The 24,954-nt window shown below is 41.8% G+C and overlaps 1 protein-coding gene across 6 annotated transcripts in view; it reads left to right on the forward strand.

Annotated features, from left to right (window-relative positions):
• frmd4ba (FERM domain containing 4Ba) overlaps positions 1-24,954 on the forward strand; it is a 63,707-nt gene that overhangs the window by 9,403 nt on the left and 29,350 nt on the right. For 5 of the 6 annotated variants that reach the window (XR_006083724.1, XM_024426838.2, XM_024426839.2 and 2 more), the window contains exons 1-7: positions 13,952-14,128; positions 17,094-17,159; positions 17,278-17,372; positions 17,676-17,768; positions 18,249-18,333; positions 21,241-21,297; positions 21,652-21,674. Coding sequence is in view for 5 of the 6 variants with exons in the window: in XM_024426838.2 (XP_024282606.2) it covers positions 13,967-14,128; positions 17,094-17,159; positions 17,278-17,372; positions 17,676-17,768; positions 18,249-18,333; positions 21,241-21,297; positions 21,652-21,674 (581 nt within the window). In the remaining variant the exon portion in view is untranslated. Of the gene's footprint in view, positions 1-13,951; positions 14,129-17,093; positions 17,160-17,277; positions 17,373-17,675; positions 17,769-18,248; positions 18,334-21,240; positions 21,298-21,651; positions 21,675-24,954 lie in introns of those variants that run through there. The other variant, XM_024426842.2, reaches the window with a different exon arrangement.

The following is a 24,954-nucleotide window of genomic DNA, read 5'->3' on the forward strand; positions in this document are numbered from 1 at the left end:
GTGGTCTGATTTTGGCTAGGCTCCTTTAAACCAAGGTATACATTCAGGTTTCAAACAATTTAAGTATATGTTTTGAAAATGCATAGCCTACTGCCTACAGTTCATTGCAAAGTGGTGTGTGACTCGCTGATGAAGCCTGCCTTCTGTTGCCTATGCATCTGCTGTTTGAGATGCTGTAGCAGATTTCCCGCTCAAAGTCTATATCTGTATGCTGTACGCGTGTGATACATAAGATGCATAACTAACATACTGTACACAATCGCAAATTACCTATAGACCGATAAGCATGGCCAGTCTAATGTATTTCCATCATATGGTATTCCATCAATGAATAGGTTAAAATGCATTATTTTTCAACGGGATTTTTCCTTCTTCTCCCAGACAATTGGCCTGCCTGACTTAGCAGCAGGCGGAAGAGCAATATCCGCCGTTGTAGTAAGGATAAAGCCTGACCTGGAATGTGATGCTAACAGAAGCTGGCTAGCTTTATAAAAGCCTTAGCAGATCTAGCTTGTATACCTTGACTGGACATTGAGAAAACCTGATGCAGTGGGCTTGGCTCTAAAGCTGGATGCCTCGGAATCATGCAGTAGAGACAATCTCACCACTCTCCCATAAGAGGGTGGCAACCGGTGGCATCCACACAATGGTTAAGTAACATTCACCCCTGAGGGAGAATGCAGAGACAGGGGAGGGAGGTTGTGTATAAGGGTGCAGGGTGGTGACCTTGTTTATGTTTGAAAGATATGCTACCCTTCAGGGATAAGTTTGTCAAGATCATTGTTGTAGCCTGCTGTAACAAAGTCAAAACAGACAGGTTTACCCGTTGGCACTTTTGACACTACGAACCACCTATGCTTAACTGTAAGCAGTATGGAATCAAATGTCTTGCTGTATATGTTGTGCTTGTGTGTACATATGAGACGGTGAGTTATAAATCCTTTCCAGGGATTGTAGAGTATCAGAAGTAGTCTGCTACTACGCTCAGCACTTATGAACCCCAGCACCCCTCCATGCCAAACCACGATTCTCCAAAAGCTCAGTTCCCCGCCGAAGTGGACTAGACAGACCCTGGGATAAGTGTTCACACTGTGACAGATTGAGAGGTCCTCTGTCACATTGGTGGTTTGCTGCAATGGACCAATGGTGACTAATCCAAATTGACTGCTGTGTATCCGCTAGCGTTTTTTCCCATAATACCTCAGGGATTGTTTTGTCTATGAAATCCACACTCTGAGTATTCACGGTCTGAGGTTTTCATTGTCACTCTGTCTGTATTCCTAATGCATGTTTTGCTTCCCTATGCATGTTTTGCTGCCCTGATAAAGCTGTGTAATTGATCTGATTATTTAGTTAGAGGATTGTTTGATAGTCTCATTACAATATCTAATAGCTATAGTAGTTATCACCTGGCAAACACTCTCTAATGGATGATATCTTTGTTAAAGGACAAGATAGAGCAGTGTATCAAATAAGTCAGTAAGTGATATGATGGGGTTGAGTTTAACTGGAGAGATGTACGTATTACATGTGATGGTTATTTAGCGCTTTGAAGCATTGATTTTTAGCATTGACAATACCATATTTCTACTGTGTGTGTCTGCATACTTGACAGTCGGTTTAGCATAGGGCTGTGACCGTATTACCGCCACACCGGTAGTCACGAGTCATGACCACAGTCAAATTCTATGTGACCGTTTAGTCACGGTAACTAGGCTTCTTCAAGATCTGATGCTGCTGATGGTCATTAGTAGCCTACCAAACTTGCTAACTACCTGGTATTCAGCACTCTCTTGTCCCTCTAATCACTCTGACATCAATGCAAATGTAATCGAAAATCAAATCAAACATTTCATGAGTCCACAAGCTTATGTTGTGCAACATTTCTATAGGCTATGCAATTGCGTGAGAAAACAAAGTTTTGATGGCCTCTATAAAAAGAGGAGTATCCCATCAGCTTTCTATAGGCTAGGACTACTATATTTATTTCTCAACATTCCTAATGTTAAACACATTGCTTCGCTTTACAACAGGAGTATAGTCTACCTGGCTGGCATGAAAATGAACCACGGGAAAAGCGTCCTCCATTCGCTATTTAAGTGCATGACATGTTCTGAGACACGTGCATGAAAATGGTCCATTCTAAATCAAAACAAATTTCACACATATATTATATGTAAAGACAAGATTAAACCAAAAATAGTCTGATGGGTGACAATATTAGCCTGTCACTTGTGAATGATGCCCAGCTTTTATGCAGTAAGGCAAGAAACAGCGCATGCCTTTTTTGCGACTTTTTCAGATTATAGTCCCTCAACTCATGTAGCCTAGCCCATAGGCCTATATGTTATGATAAGGTTTTTATCACAACTAAAGTGGCCGAACAACTTCTTAAAATTAAGCATGTTAATCTGCTTTACAACCGGTGTAGAGCCTAACTGGCATACATAATTGGCAAGTGAGTTTCAAGTTTGGGGAAGATAATTTTCACCATTTAAAATGTACCTTTATAATAAAGCATTACATGCATAATGGCATTTGTGGTCACTTTTGAGAATGGCGTTTTCCTGCTAATTAATTGCATTTTAGAACATTCGCGCATAGCCTACTACCGTGTGTGCATTGCTGCGCTCATAATGTGAAGAAACAGCCTAATAGTTGATCAACATTCTTAAGATAAACTTTCTGATCTGTTGCATCAGCCTCATTGCTTTTAAAACGTTTTTGGATGTGAGTGGTTGCATTAATTTGGGATCTATCACATTCCACAACTGTCCCAGACCTATGTTTGGAATATTGATTTCTCGCAATAGAATAGGTTAACTTCTGTACTGTGGTGGATAGTAGATTGACGTAGGCTAGTGATTTTGCTGTTCGTTAAGCCTACTCATCTTGTTGGCTGACGAAAAGTAAATATGGACCGTTCTAACATCTTAAATACGCGCCTTGGAATTCGATAAGAAGGATGCGCGCAGTTGCATCCTTGATGGGTCTGTCTTTTACTTCTAGCCTACTTCAAGAGCTGAGATAGATGCCTGTGAGGAGTACCTGATCACATGTCGGCATCGGCTAATAACAATTACGATATCTGAGAGAGCTATGCGAGTGATAGGTACTTCGGGAACATGCAGCTGGGAGAAGGGAATTATAATTATTATATCAACAACGGCGGCTGTCCGCAAAATGTATAGATTTTTTCATGGGGCATTACGGCCACACTAGGGGGATGCCACCGGGAAATTCAAGGCATTATCAAGTGCTTGTCAAATTGTGAATGAGAGACTGATGAAGTGTGTGCAGCCTGTGCAAGAAACAAAGCAGAGCTCATGGCTTTCAACTTTTTTTCAAATCATCATTAGAGTCACATCATGCAGCCTTAGATTGTATATAACATCTAAACATATAGCCCAACATTTTGTATCACAATTAAATTTGCATAAATAACTAGAAATTGAGAATATGTTTCTTTGTTAACCGCTCAACACAGAATGTGCGCACTCCCTCAGAAATTGTTCGGAGAAAACATCCTATTTTATTCAGCTATATTAAATTGTATTCTTCATACTATACATTAATGCCACAGACTTCTAAGCAAATCTTGTCTGCTAAATGAACTAGTGCAGCCCACAGCCATATGGCATAGCCAGATCGGGGCCTAACATAAGAACAAGAGTATGCTATTCTGTTCTTCTGAAATATACTACATTTTCTTCATATCATGTTTAAAATAAATTATGAATGTATTGTGTAGGCTATATTAAGTGGATTTATTATACTTGTTAAAATGTAGATGTTCCAAAGGTCTGCATCAGTGGCTTGTAGGCTATGCGTGAAAGCCAGGAGATGCTAAATGTGTTTATGTTAATTAATGGTCAATTACCGTGAGACCGGCAGTCATTTGCTTGACAATCACCGGCGCACAAAGCTTCATGACCGCCACAGCCCTAGTTTAGCATTCAGAATAACCTTTTCACTGGGTCCCTACAGACCTTCCTCTGGACACCATTCACATTACTGTGGAAATTGGATGCATGATGGTGGTAATTCATCTATATTTACAGAACAAGTACGATGTCATTGCTGAACATGGCTATAAATAAAAACAGGCATTTTGCTATTGTGTTGAATAAAACGAGACAAGAAAAACTTATTTTACAACATGACTGAACAGGGATGTTTTGTTGACCAGGCATAGCATGACACTCATGTCATTTTATAGAATAAAGTCACTTCCTAAACAAATACAGTATGTCAGAGGAGTTAGACAATCAAGTATGAGATATCAGCATACATGTTATATGAACCATTATCTGTCTTTCTGTCTCCTCTCTCTCTCTCTCTCTCGCTTCTTTACTCTCTCCCTGTCTTTGTCTGTCTCTTAGGACCCCCACAGAGATCAGCCATTCATGACCTCCATCTCTTGCATATCATATTAAAACCCTGCAACTCCAGTTCATTTTTCCTCTCTCTAACAGCCTCTGCCTTTGCAAATCTCAGCAGCACCCACAATCCCTTGGGGCTGGGGGCTTATTTGATGAGGGCAGACAGTGTGCGGCTGACACCACGGCCTGCGTCCCACCCCCTCAGCTCAGAGGCATCTGGGTTATGCACACAGGGTTTGTCACAGGCCTCCAGTAGGCCTCAGAGCAGTGTCCTGGAAAGCAGAGAACCAGGTCCCAAATCCCTGGTCATAACAGACATCTCAATGGGGCGGTGTTGGCAGTATTGACCCCCTGACCCCTCTCCCTTTCCTCCACCCCTTGCCAGGCTGCACAAAGCAGGGCTTGACTGTACCGCCCCACCACACACAAAAAGCTTTTCTCTCTCTCATTCACCAACTGGAGCTTAATCACATGACTTTAATGGGGTATTATTGAGTCTTGTGTGTATTAAACATATGCACAGAGAACTTTCCTTAAACACATAATGGGGACCTCTCAGTCATAGACATACTGGGAAAGAAAATACAAATCCTTCTTAGAATCTATAGTTTCATCCCTGGTTGATTGAATGCAGAATGTGTGCTTAAATAGCAACCATTCTGAATATAGAGAGTTTATTGGAGCACAGGGGGAGAGTAAGTTATTAGACTTGATTTAATTTGGTAAACACTACAACGTACGAGACATGTAGCATAGTAATCAAGCGATCACTTATGCATAACTGCTAGACTTGATTATTTGAAGTGCTTTAATCCACTCATATTTGATTTATGACAAAATGTTCCCATCGGGATATCATGGTCTGGAACAGATTAGACACCTGCTCTGCTTCTGAACAGAGGCAGCAGTCAGGATACTTTCCATGTATAGCCATGGCACTGTCCCTGTCACTCTGAAGGCATGGCATGGGCGTCATCTCTGAGAGGAAAGGGAATGCCAACGCTGTCCACCATGCTGTCCTTGCCTCAACCGTACTGTACTGTTCGTGTCCTAGCCTGCCTGCCTGTCAGCTGTAGCTCTGTATGTGGAATGGGGCTGTGGCCTGTCAGCTGTAGCTGTGTGTCAGCAGCTGTTGCCCTGTGCTGAAGTTGTATGTCTACTGCTGTGGGAGGCCATCCTCTTTTAGACAATTAACGGAGCGCTTACAGTACGTGGTAATTGCCATCCTAATGAAATTAGCTAGGGGACACAGATGCTTGATGATCACGGCAGCAATGTCATGCCCTCATTGTGTTCCCTATAGACCCAAGCGTATTAATACTGATAAGTTATGGAATTGGACTGAGAGGTATCTAAATTGAAACAGACATCCGCTGCCGCAGTACCAGAGCCAGAGCACGCCTGAGGTGTGTAATCGTCTCCTCAAAGCACTTGCTAGTCAGATGAAAACGCTATGTGAATAATTGTCAGGTAACACTCAAGACTATTGTGTACTCCTTAAAAGGGAAAAATCATCCACTGATTTGGCCTCGTTTTTTTGGCTTGCTCCTCCTGAAATGCTGGCGGCCATGACAGAAGCCAAATGTGAGTTGGCTTGGGGGTGTGGTTTGATAAGGGGTGTCAGAACCTTGCCCGCAGCTGTTTCGCCACACTCAATTACAACAAACAAACCTCTTGCAGGCTGTGTTCAATAACTACAGGCAGATGCATGGTGAGATGCCAGAGGACGCTTTGAATAGGTTAGTAGCCTCCAGAGTAATATGAGAATGCAATTGCTGAGTTTATGTAGATATTTTAAACTAAATGTTTTTGCTAACTTTAAAATGTAGTACTTTTTTTAAAATTAACCTTTATTTAACTAGGCAAGTCAGTTACTGCGCCTATTGGCATTTTGTCTGGTGGTAATGGGGCTACCTTAGCAAACATGTCAGTGGTCATACCTTCCTTTGTGGTGTCCCATATACAACCGGAGTTCCCTGATCCTATGGCAGAATACACAGAGTTTCTCCCACCAACTATTGAATGATAGCATTCAATTCAATAATTTAAAAAAAGACGATACAAGTAAAAGTTTTGTGTATTAAGATTTTAATGCAGAGTGCCAGGTCAGTATCAAGCCTGTGTCGGTCAGACTCCATCACATCTTGCAAGTCTCCAAGTGCTGGCTCCATAGATGCATTTGTGAACATCAATTACCAATGGCAGTTAGGATAGGTGATATCTGACAAGGTCTTTGCAAGAGCCCCATTGATGGCCATCGCAGTGTAGATCAGTGAAATAGAATGGTCAACACAGTGATCAGGCTGGTTCCACCAGGCTAGGTTATGAAGGTGAATTGGGAAAAAACTCTAAATGGTTTTGACCTTTGACCAGGTCAAATGTCACCAACCTGATTCAAGTGTCCTCTCTGTTCCTTTTATAGGAATCCTCACAGCTGGTCTTCTCTATGTTGCATGTTCAGCTGCAAACTGGACATCTCTCAAACAACTGCAGCAGGGAGTCCTCATAAACAATATACTTCCTCAACTTATGAGGTGGTGTTGACTATTAGGGCCTGTGACAAGGTGATACAGTAGACAGCCAAGTGGTGAATTGCATTTTGTTATCAAGAAAGAACAAAGCTTTTTGATAATGCACTTCACAACCAAAATGACTCTACTACTTGTATCTGCTTGGCTGGTTAATTAATCTACTAGTTCATCAAACCGGGTAACTTTCAAACAACTTTTCACATAACACACCATTGTTAATGAAGCTGTCTGTCATCAGGGCAGTGACTCGGGTCACTGTCAGAGGTCTCATGATGGCGTGTCCTTTTCACAGGAGTCAAGGGAGACACTGGCAGCAACGGAGGTGGTGTCACAGGGGTATTTGTGTCGCATGATACTTATTCTGAGCTTGTCTGACAAGTGTGAAAAGTGAATTAAATTATATTTGGAGGTCACTAAACCATTGCAATCACATTGCCTGACATGTTATGATACCCCTCTTTGCTCCTTCTGGTAGGTCCCAGCATCTGTTCATGACCAGGGATCCAACTGTGCACTTTGTCTTAAAGAAAAACAGGGTCAATGATTGTCATCATCCCTCAATTAAAAATAGATCTTGAGAAATAACCGTCTAGTTTGGAAGCTAATGCTGTGCTTTACAGATGTAGACTGACTGGCTCCAGATTGGATTAGATTCAGGCTGGTGACGACGATACACTATGCAACCGACTGTGACATGTTTTGCTAATGCCATGGGTTGGTTTGGGTTTGTTGCTGCTACTTAGTACCATAGAGATCATATTAAATTACTAGAGGAGCTGTGTCATCAACCCTCAAAGTTCCAGAATGGGGTGAAAATGGCAGCCATATTGGTCAGGAAGAAATCCAAACCAGTCTAATTGGAATTAAAGGCAGTAGAGCAATAATCCAGATTTTACAAGTGGGAAAGTGGGAAAAGTTTGTAAGTGGGAAAATCTGCAAAATCGGCAGTGTATCAAATACTTGTTCTCCCCACTGTACATACACAGTGCCTTTGGAAAGTATCTCTGTACTTTGCTCCGTTTATCTTTGATTCGATCCTGACTCGTCTCCCAGTCCCTGCTGATGAAAAACATCCCCACAGCATGATGCTGCCACCACCATGCTTCACCGTAGGGATGGTGCCAGGTTTCCTCCCAACATGACTCTTGGCATTCAGGCCAAAGAGTTCTATCTTGGTTTCATCAGATCAGAGAATCTTGTTTCTCATGGTCTGAAAGTCTTTAGGTGCAATTTGGCAAACTCCAAGTGGCCTGTCATGTGCCTTTTTACTGAGAGTGGCTACCGTCTGGCAACTCTACCATAAAGGCCTGATTGGTGGAGTGCTGCAGAGATGGTTGTCCTTCTGGAAGCTTCTCCCATCTCCACCGAGGAACTCTAGAGCTCTGTCAGAGTGGCCATCGGGTTCTTGGTCACCTCCCTGACCAAGGCCCTTCTCTCCCGATTGCTCAGTTTGGCTGGGCGGCCAGCTCTAGGAAGAGTCTTGGTGGTTCCAAACTTCTTCCATTTAAGAATGATGGAGGCCACTGTGTTCTTGGGGACCTTCAATGCTGCAGAAATCTTTTGGTACCCTTCCCCAGATCTGTGCCTCGACACAATCCTGTCTTGGAGCTCTACAGACAATTCCTTCGACCTCATGGCTTGGTTTTTGCCCTGACATGCACTGTTAACTGTGGGAACTTATATAGACAGGTGTGTGCCTTCACAAATCATGTCCAATCAACTGAATTTACAACCGGTGGACTCCAATCAAGTTGTAGAAACAGCTCAAGGATGATCAATGGAAACATGATGCACCTGAGCTCAATTTCGAGTCTCATAGCAAAGGGTCTAATTACATACAGTACCAGTCCAAAGTTTGTACACCTACTCATAAAAAAGTTTTTCTTTATTTTTTACTATTTTCTACATTGTAGAATAATAGTGAAGACATTTAAACTATGAAATAACACATATGGAATCATGCAGTAACCAAGAAAGTGTTAAATAAATAAATTATACATTCATCATAGAGCTTGGTGGTTCTTGCGACTGCACTTGAAGACAATTTCAAAGTTCTTGAAATGTCCCGAGTTGACTGACCTTCGTGTCTTAAAGTAATGATGGACTGTTATTTCGCTTTGCTTATTTGAGCTGTTCTTGCCATAATATGGACTTGGTCTTTTACCGAATAGGGCTATCTTCTGTATACCCACCCCTACCTTGTCACAACACAACTGATTGGCTCAAACATACTAACAAGGAAAGAAAATGAACTTTTAACAAGGCACACCTCTTAATTGAAATGCATTCCAGGTGACTACCTCATGAAGCTGGTTGAGAGAATGCCAAGAGTGTGCTAAGCTATCATCAAGGCAAAGGGTGGCTACTTTGTAGAATCTAAAATCTAAAGTATATTTTGATTGAACACTTTTTTTGGTTACTACATGATTCCATGTGTTTTTTTCATGGTGTTGATGTCTTCTCTGTTATTCTACAATGTATACAATAGTAAAAATAAAGAAAAAACCCTTGAATGAGTAGGTGTGTCCAAACTTTTGACTGGTACTGTATGTAAATAAGGTATTTTAGTTTTTACTTTTTAATACATTTGCAAACATTTCTAAAATCCTGTTTTTGCTTTGTCATTATGGGGGGTATTGTGTGTCGATTGCTGATGAAATGGTTTTATTTAATCAATTTTATAACAATATGGAAAAAGTAAAGGGGTCTGAATACTTTCCGAAGGCTGTATGTGTGTGTATATATATTTGTTTTATTGGAAAGCTGTTTTCTTGTCTGCATTGTTTTAATGGAATATTGGCAGTGAATTTGAAAAATGTATAAAATCATTCCTCTAAAACTGTCTGGCTAGCTAGCTAACAAACATATGGTACAGATAAATTGTTCAAATTAATTTTTTTACACTATCTTATCCAGTGGGGGTCAGTGCCGTTTTAAGAAAAATAAATGTATGAGCCTTATTTCTATTACAGCATATCGGATGACTGTCATTCATATTCCATTCACCCAGCTCAATGTAACATCCATAGGTTTAGGCTACTACATTATGCTCCAATTTTCCCTGTACCCATCATGAGGTTGCTACAATACTAGCTTTTTAATTAAAGTTTACAATGTAGGTGCAAAGGTCGAGAGAAAAATTGGGAGTAATCAAGGTGACAGTGACACATTCAGTAACGCCTTGCACACTCTTGTCTGCATCTAGCTGACCTAGGGTGTAATCATTAGTCCAACAGTTGCAAACAAGAGTTTCTATTGGACAAATTCATGTATGTTGATTCCCGTTTCGTTCTGTTTGCTTCCGTTTTAAGAAACGTTTTTCAACACAATCGGCAGAATTAATATGTCCCTGATCACACGCAAACACGATTCACTTTCATAGCAGCCACATACAAGCAGCATCATCCCTTTGCTCATTATATAATTCCTTCTCACATCTACATGCTCCCTTCCTCTAACCTTTTCCCTTCGCTTGTGCACTGCAGTGCACAACACATTAGCTGTCTGTGACCAGGCGAAAAAACCTTTCAGAGCCAAACATTCATATCACAACTGCTACACACAGCCTAAATCGTTGTTACCATATTAGCTAATGTCATAGTCAACATAGCTACTAGAACTAACACATTAGTTAACCCGCTACAATCATGCAGTACAGCTTAAAGTCAGCAAGCTGTTTAGCAGTTACACTGGCAGGCCCCAGTGGCAATAAATTAATAAAATCAAGAGCCTGAGGTCTGCTGTCATGTTAAGTATGTTACTGTATAGCTACTGTATTCCAATTTAGGCATTTATCAGTGCTATTTTCAACCCGTATACAGGTATGGGTGTAAAAGGCTACACTAGATCAGGGATCTCCAACGCCTGTTCTGGAGCGCAACAGGATGTGCAGGCTTTTGTTTCAGCCCAGCACTAACACTGTGGGCTAGAACAAAATGACAAATGTAGACAACTGCCTTACACTTATTCAGTAGTGGAGTCTAGTCTAGTAGTGTGATATTACTCCGCCTACTGGTGATTTCTGGAAACTGCAGTATGTTCAACAAGGCAGCAGTTCCCTGATTCTCCACACAACAATAGATTGTATTCTGGTTGTTAGAAGAGAAAAAACACAATTGGTGGTAAAGCACACTCTTGAAGTCATGAGGACAATAATTAGCACTGAAATAAATTGATTCCTCTGTGGAGCATTTATGACTTGGAGGGGGCTTGTCAGTGATGTGTTTATGAGAGTGACAGAGTGAAGAGCGGGCCAGAGTGTGAGGTCATGCTGCAGTCAGTGGTACCAGCCTCTCCAGTGGGTCTGTCATTATGGAGACATATGGGTGAATGAGCGTGAGGGGGACAGCTGGAGCTGTCCACTCACAGTGCGAGAGGAAAGATAGATCCATACTTTCTTTCATCGGGGACTATAGGGAAATATGTAAGGTTTCCCAGATCAGTGTGGCAGATAATACGGCTCCTCTGCGTTGTATCACCACCACCATTCTTCAAAAGGCCCAGTTGAACTGAAAATGTGGATTTTGTGTGGGGGGTAGTCTCATTCCCTTACAGTGCACTATAAGATTGGCAAAGCGAGTCTAGTGTGAGGGGGAAATGTCAAACTGGACTGAGGCATCCATTTATAAAGCTGAATAGAATCTCCTCTTAAGACATGGGCATGGATGAATTTAGGAATGGATAAAGAGTGGTTACTCCCAATGAGAGGTATACGGTTCTTACTTTCCTCTGAATTCACAGACAGTTTCTTGTTTTGGTCTCACCCCTACCTCTACCGCATAGCTGCCGACTGGATAAAAATCACACATGGACATCAGCTGTGAATAGCAGGCACCTGCAGGCATTGTGTGTGTGTGTGTGTGTGTGTGTGTGTGCTTTGGCTTGGCTTGGCTGTTATTTTGTCTCTCTATGGAAGACAGCCCCTGCACAGCCATATGTTTTCTAGGAGCAAACAGACCTTTCCCCTCTCACTGTGGAGGGAATCATCTGGATACTGCCTGGTCCAAGTCTCTGGACCAGACGGAATGACACTTTACTCTGTTTAAAGTAGTATGTCATCTATAGGTCCTGCACCGGTTTTACATTGCATTCTTGCTTTATCTAGCGAACTCAGGCCACTCTTTTTTATCAAACCCATGTTTTGAATATACAATTTGAAATATTAACCAGAAAGTTTTTTTTGTAATTTTGTCGTCGAGATGGAATAATTAAATTCCTCCTGAAGGTATTTTCATAATGGAGCTAGATGTTAAAGCTACACTGCAGTGCCATACACTGTGCTTTTATCTGTAGCAGATGCATTATTACAAAATGGTAAATGTGTTTGCGTGTGTGATTGTTTGTTTAGTTAAATAAGTATTTGTCTTTACCGCACTAGAAAACTATACTATAACTATAAGATTTAAAGAATCATCCATGTCCTTCCAGTCAGAACAATGGGCAGATGGCACAGATGATGAGAGAGAGATTTTCGACAGATGACCATTTACACTTCTGAAACTGCGACGTCATCATGCTAGTCACAATCCTTCAGCTGCTAATGTTCTGTGGACAGTGCTGCTTGGGAACATTTGATTAGCCCATTTTTATGATGTAGCCAATGGTTTAGCATTGATTTTTACCCCAACAGTAATCAGGACTGTTATGAGTATTCACTCAACTTTGTTTCGGATGATCACTCGGATGTTGTTCAGAGGGCTTTGCAACATGTCCTGTTGTACATTTTGACTGCAGAATCTTTTGTGTTCTAGGAGACTCGGATCACTCAAATAAACAGCAGGATATTGTTTCCAGATGAGACACATCTTCCGACTGAACTATAGACTTATATAATTGGGACTCTATAGCCGAGAGCACATTTTTCTCTCTTTTCACTTGTTTTCTTCAGTTTCTGTCAGAATGGTGTGTGGTTCTTTGGGAAAATATGAAGATCCTTCTTTGCTAAAAGGAATGTAAAAATGCTTATTCTAAATTAAATTAAATAATTAGTATTTTTTTTCCCCCACAGTATGTCAATTGTCAATGTTTGAAATAAAAAGCAAATCTATGGAAACCACTTTTCCTAAGCTATAGCCATTACATTCGGTTTATTGTCAATTTCCAACATTTGACATTTTCCAAAGGAAGACAGTTTTAGCAATAGTGTTTCTGCTGTACTGCCTCTGCTGGTCCAAATCACACAGGTTATTTTGAGTCTTCCTGTGGAATATAATGGGTGGAGACAGCTGCTCTCTTCAGGAAACTGCACCCGGAGTACTTTACAGAGAACATGTATGACCTTCAGAAACCATCCTGAATCACTCAAATCTATAACAATATCTAATGTGATATGAGATATTAATTTAATATCCCTGATAATAAGTGAACAACTACAGTACACTGTGTGCCTAAAGACCGGGCATCAGAGATTCCCAATCTAAGTTAACAACACAGTAGGAAACCTCAAGAAAAAAAACCGATCCTGCTAGTCAAAGAAAATAGAATGTTTATGAGGCAGAGATGGAGGGATTGAGCTGTCCGTCAGTCTGTGTGTGTGTGTTCAGTATGTGTGTGTAAAGTGTGTTTATGTGGTAAGCAGACCAAGCTTCTTTAGGCTGGTTCTCTGTGGCTTTGTCCTGCCCTCCCTCTCCTCTTCGTCCTGTGAGTGTGAGGCTATGTCTTGGACCAGGACCCATAGCGTGAGGCTGGGACACTCCACTCCAGCTCTACAACTCCAGCCTCTCTAGCCCAGAGCTGTGACTCACACAGATTACATCAGCAGGGAGACATAGTAAAGCGTGTGTGTAGTAGTAGACTACTACTGACGTTCCTCCAGGGTATTGACATTCACAACAGCATCTAGACACCGTGTTCAACGCAGCAGCGTACATTCTCTTGGGCCAGGAATCTCTCAAGCATCACAGACGTTCTACAAACTAGGATCAGTAGAGAAAGGCTGTGCTGGGCACCGGGAACCTTGATCTCTGGGAGTGAGTGAGTGAGTGAGTGAGTGAGTGAGTGAGTGAGTGAGTGAGTGAGTGAGTGAGTGAGTGAGTGAGCGGTGACGGGGCAGCTATGGCTGTGAGCTTCATGTCTAGAGTGGAGGAGCTGCTGGCCTCAAGCAGCCAGGTTGTTTGGAACTTGGCGGAGCAGACCCTCAGAAGGTGGTCCTCTCAGGGGCTCATGCCAGCCCGCCACTTCCTACAGACATGGTGGCAGCTCAGGGACTTCTATCAGGTACGCTGAAACTGCATTACTAATCAATCCCTTTACTCCAGGGGAAATTTTGTACTATACATGCTGCTCAAATCAATGTGGCTTTTATTGACTGCTCTGTTGACAGTTACGGTGCCAGCTGCTAACTGGGAGGTACTGGTGCCTGGAGCAAGATCATGTCTGCTCTATTCTAATTTGACTTGTCTTGTTGATATCTTGCTTTCTGTAAATGGGCATATCTGTCAGGAGTTGTCTGGGGTCTATAGAATAACCATCACGTTGTGGAGATAACGGAGTATGTCCAAAGGGGAACTACATTTCAATTTCACTTTCAGAATGATATGCTGTTTTTGATAGATTGCCTTGGACTGGTTAGTGTCCAGTTCATGTTGTCTATTGGGTGAAAGTTTGCAGTTTGTACCTGTGAGGACTGAGTCCCAGAGACAGGTTTACAGGGGTCTCATGGCACATGTGGAAGTCATCAGGAAGCAGCATGGCCAGTCTTTTGATCTCCCAGATAGAAGCGAAGCACTTTGAAATGCTGTTTTTTTGCTGGAGCACCTGAATGGGATCTTGCGTGTGCACACATGACACATCCTCTATAACTCTATGTACATGTCTGTTAAATCTTGAAAATGTTCAAAAATGTCAATAATTCAGATATGTCAAATTGGGAAAGGTTGGCCTTCATGAAGTATTACTAAACCAAATGGCATGATTCATATTTGTAGATCATTATCAGTGAAGATGGATGGTGACAGGAGATGGTAATGAGTGAGAATATGTGGGGCTTATTGCAGTGAATTACAGGCGGGGGCTAACGCTGCAGGGCTGGAGCTAAGCCCATGTAGGTCAGTGTCTGGAGGTCGTGTGAAGAGGCCATGGCTGGAACGCCCCACCCCAGTGACAGGCTGTCAAGGGGATGACCTCTGTGTCATGGTTATTACACATCACATGACCTTCCTTTAATCCTGCGGGTCAACCTCTCTAAAGCCATGGCCTCTAGCCTTCTGCAAGCGTGGGGAGGGGGGTTCCATCCTTAGTGATTCTTAACTTAGTTACTTAAAGTAAAAAAATTGTTAGGATAGATAGTCACCAACAATTCTTATTTTACTGCCATGCTACTAGGAAAAAATAAATGAGTGAAAAAAACATTGTCGATCCACAGCACATTGTACATCTTTATAGTCTAAGGGTATTTTAGGCGTCTGTTTAAATGTTTTATGAGTCTCTCTGTCTTTCTGAAATTGGTTGTGCAGTGAGCTGTAGCGTAATTCTTTGGAGATAGGGTTCAGACTGAGCAGTAGCTCAGTAGTTGCTAAGGCAAATTTAAAATAGGTGGTGGTGTGAGGGTAGGTAGACGGGGCTTTAGGGGGCAAGAGAAGGGCACAAGCGAGGAGCAGAAAATCAGGGGGCGTAATTAAATGAGTACCACTGTTATTCCACTTTATCCTGTTAAACAATGTTAGAAGACTAACACATTTTAGACCATGAAGATACTGGCCTCTTTGTTTTTATGTTTTGATGTCATTTGTCCGTAACAATGCAACATTGATAAATATAATGTGGTGTGGATCATGCACTGGACAACCGCATAATCCCTTAAAGGGTTACTATAGTGACTAATCCCTGCACAGACAATGGAGCTTGTGTAATTAACAGCTACAATAATTCTCTATATTAAGATGGATTACACAGAAAGCACACAATGTTCTATGCAGACCGGCCCTATAGTTTCTTCTGTGTTACAACAACTCTAAGAATTTGATCGTCATCCAGTAATCCATGATTGTGTTTTTGTTCTTTGCTGTATAGGTGGGCTATTGAACCAATCGGAAAAGGGCTTGAATTCTCAAGGGATATAATGATTCAACTTTGTTTTTGAAATGCCTAAAAACTACACTTTGAGTTTAGAAAAAGGGGAGTTTACATAATGTTGTGTTTGCGTGACAGTAATTAAAACGCTTGGTCCAGACATGTTCACAAGTGAGTATATTTCAATGAGGTTTTATGTATTCAAAACCAAAGCAAAAACGTAGCCTGTATAACAGTTTAAAATCAGCTCTGTTGTGGTGAAGGGAACAATATGTTCTGGTAGACTGTAGTTAACATCAGCCCAGAACGTCTATTCCCACCCTGTGGTCACTGGTCCCTAACGTGACAGTCACTTTCCACCACAGAGGCCAGGCCAGCCAGGCCAGCCAAGCCAGTTGGGAGCCACATGTTTTTCACTCCAACTTGTCACAGAAAAAAATGTTGTCGTCTTTGCCACATTCCTGAGTGTCAGGCAGCCTTGAGAGTCAACATTGACACGAATCCTGTGCAGCATCTTTCCCTGGTTTCCCTGCAACTTTCGCAGACCTCTTACATGGCCATTCTTTGTTTGTCTCAGGTTTACCTGACCATTCAGTGTTTCTTGTTTCTTACAACTGTGTTGGAAACAAATGTCCTTAATCCTCTACACACTCTCAGAAGTAACAGAATAAGGAAAGCACATTATGTGTCTTATAATATCACCAACAATATCACCAACCGTAGTTTGAATGCCCACTACGTGCCGTTCACGCCAAACACCGCCACACACTCATCTCACCCAAGGACATGGAATAATATACGGCAAGCACACACACACACACCTGTAAAATGTGCCGACAGCACCCGAACACTAACATCCATTTGGACAATGGAAAAGGAATCCATTCATCTATTCAACAGCTATACCGTAGATGATTCATTTTCTTGTCTTACATGGGAGGAAAGGCTTGGATCATTAGATTTGGTTCATGTTAATGAGAGTGGTGCAGAGGAAGGTCATGGATGTAGGGTGTACAGCTGCCGTGCCGCCGGTTGGGTCTCAGCAGTGCATGGAGACACCAGGAATTAGATGGTGGTGCTAGAGTGAGGGTGTAGTAGCCGCTGTGCTGGGTGTCGTGAAAGTGTCACCATGCTGTCTGGGGATCTCATCATGTCTGTTCCCTTCCCACAGATGACGGAGGGCCGGCTATGCCAGGTGCACCTCCTGGACGACAGGAAGCTGGAGCTGCTGGTCCAGGTAGGTACGCACCCTCTACACAAACTCAACCTCTGTGCTTTGAATTGTCGTTATTCTCTAGTGTGGAAACGTCATGTGTTTGTGTTCATTTGTACTCTACCTGGTTTCATTTTCCTAGCCAAAGCTCTTGTCCCGGGATTTGTTAGATTTGGTGTCCTCACACTTTAACCTGAAGGAGAAGGAGTATTTTGGACTATTCTTCATCGATGACACGTATGTACAATTCCTAGCTACATTCTAGTTCACTGACATATGTCCAATATGTTGGTGTCAGATATAAAATACTGTACATGGGTGCAAACCAGTCTAGCTCTTTTTCCATGCTGCTGATTGCATCTCCATGACACAAGTTGAAATGATGCAACTTAAGAGAGAACTTTGTATTAGTCTAGCAGTTGACCGCACAGTTAAATAGATAGCATCTCTTGTAAGTAACATGAGTTCTAACAGAGTAGTCGTGTTGATGATCACGTATTCTGCCTATAACCCTATAAATCTGCTTGTATCCTTCCCAAGTGGTCAGAGTAACTGGCTCCAGCTGGATCGCAGGGTCCTGGATCATGACTTCACTAAAAAGACTGGTCCAGTGGAGCTCAAATTCCTGGTCAGGTGAGGGATCTCTCTCTCTCTCTCTCTCTCTCTCTCTCGCTTTCTCTCTCTCTCAGCTGGTAGCCTACAGTATGGACCACCGTACTGTACCAGCCAGCTACCCTATAGTGTACCACATCTATCATCAGGCTGAGGCTTTGACAGTGTGTCTTACATGCTCTTAAATCCATTGACTTACCCTTCCTCTTTGCAAATTAGGCTATATGTGGTTTATTTGAAAATCCATTGAGGAAGAAAAAGTAGGTATCTATAAATGTTGCCCAGGCTCAAAGATCTACGACATTGTTCATTCCCCCAGTGTTGATAAGAGGTACTTGTAACCCTGACCACATGTAGCTAGTCATGTCCAGTAGATGGCGCTAATGTAATATTCTGCAATATGAACGAGTTCTGAAATTGGGGTAGGCAACCAGGAGCATTACCCTTACACCTAATTCAAGCACTTAATTTAATTACATCATGTCTATTTGTGTTTTGCAGGTTTTATATTGAGAAGATAACATTCTTGAAAGAGAATACAACAGTAGAGCTGTTTTTCCTAAATGCCAAATCGTCAGTCTTTAATGTAAGTGGATGTAGCTACTTTTCTTACATTTGTCACTCAATATGATTTTATTGAGCTTACCACGAGTCAGCCCTCCATAGCCTGTCCTTCAATTTCCATGCCAATGCACATATTGTGCTTACCCTGTTCCACTGCATGCTCAGACATAAACCAATTGTACGACCTGTGATCATTTTGAGAAGTGAAAATATAATCCCACAAATGTAATTACAAGCCAAAGGTTCCTGTTGTGGAATTCTAGTTGATAGGATGACTGGCTGCTGGAACTGAAAGTTGGCTCCAGACATCAATATCTTAAAACAACAATCATGTGGGCCAGAAACACAGTAGGTGGCCAGAGAATTCTTATGTCTACACATTATTTTCAGAAGACAGTAAGGACTAGCTGTTTGACTGGACACTCTCCACTCTCATTACTATCAATTATTTTAAGCTCGTTCAAAAACAGTCTTTATAGTAGTTCTTCTACAGAGATACTTGAGTTCTTCACTTGACTTGCTGACTTCACAGAGACTTCCCTGCTTTTGTTTTATGTAGGCTACTCTAATGCAAAATTCTTCAACACAATGATGGCTTTCAGGCTTTCTCCAAGAGTACCAAATAGTTCCCTAATCCTTCAAAATATCATTTGACTTAGGGCTTTCTATTTGGAAACACTGCACTGTACAAACATGGAAAAGAACAATATCCTGATTCACTGCCTCTTCTCTCTGAGGCCTGTGCATATTTCCCATGCCACACACAGCTCAGCCAGACTAGAAGAAATCAATTTCTGAGCTGTGTTGCTGTAAACCTATTAGATAACCAAGAGGAGGAAATCATTGGATAATGCAGCTGGAGGAACAGGTCTAACATTTCATAATGTACACATACAGACACACATACATCACATGGTCACACACACACATGTGAGAATTGTAAAATAAAGTAGTGTTATCTACCAGTGATTGTAAAGGGTTGAGTGCTGCACCCACTGTTGACTTCCCTTATTAGTCTGACATTGGAAAGCTGACCTTTGACCATCAATTGCTTTTTTAATTTTTTTTATTGCAATTTGATTTTGGCAGATGCATTGAATAATGATCATCAATAGCACTCGTACTGTCTTGCATGATCTCCTCGTCCTGTATTATACATATGCTAAAATGTATTAGTCAATTCTACTGCCATTTACTTTATGTTCGTATTCGTATCTTTTGTTTTCTTATTGTTGTTGCATTGTCGAGAAGGTAAGCATTTCGTTGGACGATGTATACCCTGCGTATCCCGTACATACGACTAATAAAACTTGAAACTTAACAGAATTATACTGAACGAAAATATAAAAGCAACAATTTCACTGAGTTATATTTCATGTAAGGAAATCAGTAAATTGAAATAAATTCATTAAGCCCTAATCTATTGATTTCACATGACTGGGCAGGGGTGCAGCCTTGGGGTGGCCTGGGAGGGCAAAGGCACACACACTTGGGAGCCAGGCCCAGCCAATCAGAATTAGTTCTTCCCCACAAAAGGGCTTTATTACATACAGAAATACACCTCAATTTCATCAGCTGTCCGGGTGGCTGGTCTCAGACGATCCCGAAGGTTAATAAACCAGATGTGGAGTTCCTGGGCTGTGGTGGTTACACGTGGTCTGCGGTTGTGAGGCCGGTTGGACGTACTGACAAATTCTTTAAAAATATGTTGGAGGCGGCTGATGGTAGAGAAATTAACATTCAATTATTTGGCAACAGCTAAATATTCCTGCAGTCAGCATGCCAAATGCACGCTCCCTCAACTTGAGACATGTGCAGCATCGTGCTGTGTGACAAAACTGCACATTTTAGAGTGGCCTTTTATTGTTCCCAGCACAAGGTGCACTTGAGTAATGATCCTGCTGTTTAATCAGCCAATTGATATGCAACACCTGTCAGGTGGATTATCTTGGCAAAGGAGAAATGATCATTAACATGGATGTAAACAAATTTGTGCATTTGAGAGAAATTAGCTTTTTTGTGCGTATGGAACATTGCTGGGATCTTTTATTTCAGCTCATGAAACATGGGACACTTTACATGTAGCATTTATATTTTTGTTCTGTGTGTGTGTGTGTATATGTATATATATATATCTCAGTATGTCTGAGTAGCCAACAGCCATTTGCATTTGTTTATCACCTACAGTTGCTGAATTACTTAAGAGGAAACGATGGATCCCTTTCCCAATAGCTCAGATGTGATAGGGGGTACATGTTTTGGTATCTGGGAGGCTACCCATGTATTTACGCGCCCTTGATCATCTCCACGCCACGGAGACAGGTTGCTCAAGATGTAAGACTGTCTGCCTTTCTTCTTTAGAGGGTACTAGCAAGCTAAACAACAGCCCCACCGTGTCCTCCATCGAGTGACCTAAAAATTTCACGCACACTGCCAATTCATAACCCTGTATTGAATTTAACATAAATCCATTTGATATCATACACACTATAAATACGTCATGGGATACGTGCATTTTGTGGATAGTAATCCAACGTTGCCAGGAGTAACTTTTTTTCCCCTTGTCACTGGAGGAACGTGAACCTGCTCTCAGAATGTACCATTTTGATAAGGGGGTTGAAATTATAAAGAACTGGGATTATACTGGTTTTTTGTAACTAATGTATGCACGTTCGTTCTATGTTATGATAAACGTAACAATAATTCGTTTCGAGCGTGGATGAAGAATATGAAAAACTCTTCTAATATTCCGACTCAACCTTAAACACGCGCACCCACTTTTCAGTGACAATGGTTCAGTCGGTAACTGTGGGGCAGAGGTACGGCTGGTAATGAGATTTGCCTCAAATCAAGTGCTACTGTTCGAATGTGGTACACTTGTTTTTCCACCCTATAATATTGCAATTTCCTTTTTTCCCCCCCACGGCAGGAGATCATCGAAGTGGAGAGTGAAAACGTTTTCAAATTAGCTGCTTACGCCTTGCAGGTAAATGTATTTTTGTAGTTTGTGGAGTTGTCATTCATCAGCGATTTGAATCTACACTGCATGCATGCACGCTTGTTACAAAAAAGGTTAGGGTTTCGGAACTTTTATTTTGAGAGATGTGTAGTAGTTACGTTTTTACTTTAATATTGAAATCGTTTACTATGATTTTAGTTCTTTAGCGTGCAATTATGTTTTGCTGTAATGCTATTCAACACGGAGTGAGATTAAAAAGTGTTCCCGTGGTCCCAAGGAACATTCAAGACTTGCAATGACATAGGCCTATTGATGTTGAAGTCCTCCAGGCTACTTGTTGTATCATCATTCCCACTAATAAGGGTGCTATTTTTTTCCCAGGAGGCCAAAGGAGACTACACAAAGTAAGGATTCACTCATGTCAACTCAAATCGATAAATAAATAATATTATTAGAATACAGTCAATTGTGTGTGAAATTATGATCTGCATGCGTCTTTTGTTAAAGACAATTGTAATAAAATTGCTTAAACTTGTACAGGCTTTTCACTCAGTCGCATTTCCAACACGTTTTTGTGTAAGCTTCAAGTTTCTTAATTAATTAAGCAGTCTACAGTCGTATTACCGTAAGCAATCTACGCATTTGTTATTTACCCCATAATCGATGCTTCTATGTAGTTTGACCCACATGTTTGAGACCTGTGGTGTTGGGTCGAAGCTCAGTGGACAACCCAGGCAGGGAGGGTCGCAGTGGTCATTTAATGGTTAATTACGTTGGTTCCGATTTGGAGTTTTATCTTGGTGTTCCCTTAGTAGCTGATGATTTCCTTGATGTTGTTCTTTTGGCGTTGAGCTGGAATTTGCTTTACATGCTTTACTCTGTTTTATATGGTCCCTGTTTTATGTATTCCCTGTTGATGAAAGCATCTGTAGAACATACACAGTGATGCTTCTAGATGCAGTTTTCCTGCTCAGTTCTGATTGCATGTTAAATGGGACGTGTTTTATTGTTTTCAATCTCCATTGCTCAGTAGCCAAATGCTATAGGCTCTACTCTGGAAAACCTGACCTCAATTGCTTTCTGTTGAGTTTGTGTCCTGGCTATTTCATTTCCTTTCCCCGCATCTAGTTCAGTACACTGAACTATGTCTTGGGTTAGATTGTTGTTGGCTGCACAAGATAGCAATCATTCATCTTCTCCCTCAATGTTATATAGAACTAGGACTAATATGTTTTTGTGGCAGTATTAAGCACTTTAAGGCTTGGCCTAGTGATACGGTTTGTTATTTTAGTTGTCAGTTGGAGAGGGCTGAGGTAATCAGTAAATATTGTCCTGTCTGTCAGAGTGGACGAGCTGGTTATATTGCTGAACCTGTGGGGCGTTTTCCCCAGCTTGGGTCCCCTAGAGGCCCCTGGCCATTATCTGAACACAAGGCTTTGTGTTCTGCTCTGTAAGGAATTGTATGGTGTGAATGCACACCGTGATATTTAATGCTGAAAATGGCTGTTTGTTTCTACGTTAAAGTCCCATCTTTGTACTCTCAAAAACTCTAGGACCAATTTTTTTTTTTCAAGCCCACCTTTCAGCAAGCTTCAGAGTTGATGGTGATTGTATTCTATTCAGACTGGCCAGTGAAGCCCTTCACAGCTTTGTACTGCAGTATGTTAGGGGTGATTTACAGATTTTCTTTAGCCCTGAGGTGTCAGGCAGCTACGTGAGTTAATGTTTCAGCCTTTGAGGGCGTGGGGATGTGCTGCACTTTGTCCTGACTGAAAGCACAATGAAACAGACCCTGTCAACAAAGTCTGTAAAATCATTGTGGATGGCAGCCTGTCCAACTATATAGCCCAGCCTACACTCTCCTGAGTTGTTCTTAGGCTAATACATTATTTTTTCTCTCTGATGGTTTTCATTTGTACCTTTTTGGAGGAGGAAGGTTGGCAAATCCCCTCATATAACATACGCTGCTCAAGACAGGCATTGCGAAGGGCCCTGCAGCTCTGAGATTAGATGTGGAGGAGTTAGGGAGACCCCCCTTTCCAATTTACAGCCTGTTCTAAGAGGGATGAGCCTTAAGAGTGCAGACCCCACTGGCCCACTGTAAACTGCCAGGCGTCAGAGGGACTAACCATTATGATGTCATCTCTCGTGGTCAAAGCCCCCCTCCAGTCAGATGTTGTTAGTATAATACATTAGGTCTATAGGTTACAGCAGGGGTTTCCAACCTAGTGGGGCAACAACATTTTGTGGGGGTCTTCCTTGATTTGATTTGAATATATTTTTTATATATATACAGTGGGGCAAAAAAGTATTTAGTCAGCCACCAATTGTGCAAGTTCTCTCCCAAGATGAGAGGCCTGTAATTTTCATCATAGGTACACTTCAACTATGACAGACAAAATGAGAAAATAAATTCCAGAAAATCACATTGTAGGATTTTAATGAATTTATTTTCAAATTATGGTGGAAAATAAGTATTTGGTCACCTACAAACAAGCAAGATTTCTGGCTCTCACAAACCTGTAACTTCTTCTTTAAGAGGCTCCTCTGTCCTCCACTCGTTACCTGTATTAATGGCACCTGTTTGAACTTGTTATCAGTATAAAAGACACCTGTCCACAACCTCAAACAGTCACACTCCAAACACCTCTATGGTCAAGACCAAAGAGCTGTCAAAGGACACCAGAAACAAAATTGTAGACCTGCACCAGGCTGGGAAGACGGAATCTGCAATAGGTAAGCAGCTTGGTTTGAAGAAATCAACTGTGGGAGCAATTATTAGGAAATAGAAGACATACAAGACCACTGATAATCTCCCTCTATCTGGGGCTCCACGCAAGATCTCACCCCGTGGGGTCAAAATTATCATAAAAAACGGTGAGCAAAAATCCCAGAACCACATGGGGGGACCTAGGGAATGACCTGCAGAGAGCTGAGACCAAAGTAACACAGCCTACCATCAGTAACACACTACACCGCCAGGGACTCAAATCCTGCAGTGCCAGACGTGTCCCCCTGCTTAAGCCAGTACATGTCCAGGCCCGTCTGAAGTTTGCTAGAGAGCATTTGGATGATCCAGAAGAAGATTGGGAGAATGTCATATGGTCAGATAAAACCAAAATATAACTTTTTGGTAAAAACTCAACTCGTCGTGTTTGGAGGACAAAGAATGCTGAGTTGCATCCAAAGAACACCATACCTACTGTGAAGCACGGGGGTGGAAACATCATGCTTTGGGGCTGTTTCTCTGCAAAGGGACCAGGATGACTGATCCACGTAAAGGAAAGAATGAATGGGGCCATGTATCGTGAGATTTTGAGTGAACCTCCTTCCATAAGCAGGGGCATTGAAGATGAAACGTGGCTGGGTCTTCCAGCATGACTGATCCCAAACACACCTCCCGGGCAACGAAGGAGTGGCTTCGTAAGAAGCATTTGCAAGGTCCTGGAGTGGCCTAGCCAGTCTCCAGATCTCCACCCCATAGAAAATCTTTGGAGGGAGTTGAAAGTCTGTGTTGCCCAGCAACAGTCCCAAATCATCACTGCTCTAGAGGAGATCTGCATGGAGGAATGGGCCAAAATACCAGCAACAGTGTGTGAAAACCTTGTGAAGACTTACAGAAAACATTTGACCTCTGTCATTGCCAACAAAGGGTATATAACAAACTATTGAGAAACTTTTGTT

The sequence above is a fragment of the Oncorhynchus tshawytscha genome, linkage group LG07 (genome assembly GCF_018296145.1).
Source record: "Oncorhynchus tshawytscha isolate Ot180627B linkage group LG07, Otsh_v2.0, whole genome shotgun sequence".
NCBI lineage: Eukaryota > Metazoa > Chordata > Actinopteri > Salmoniformes > Salmonidae > Oncorhynchus > Oncorhynchus tshawytscha.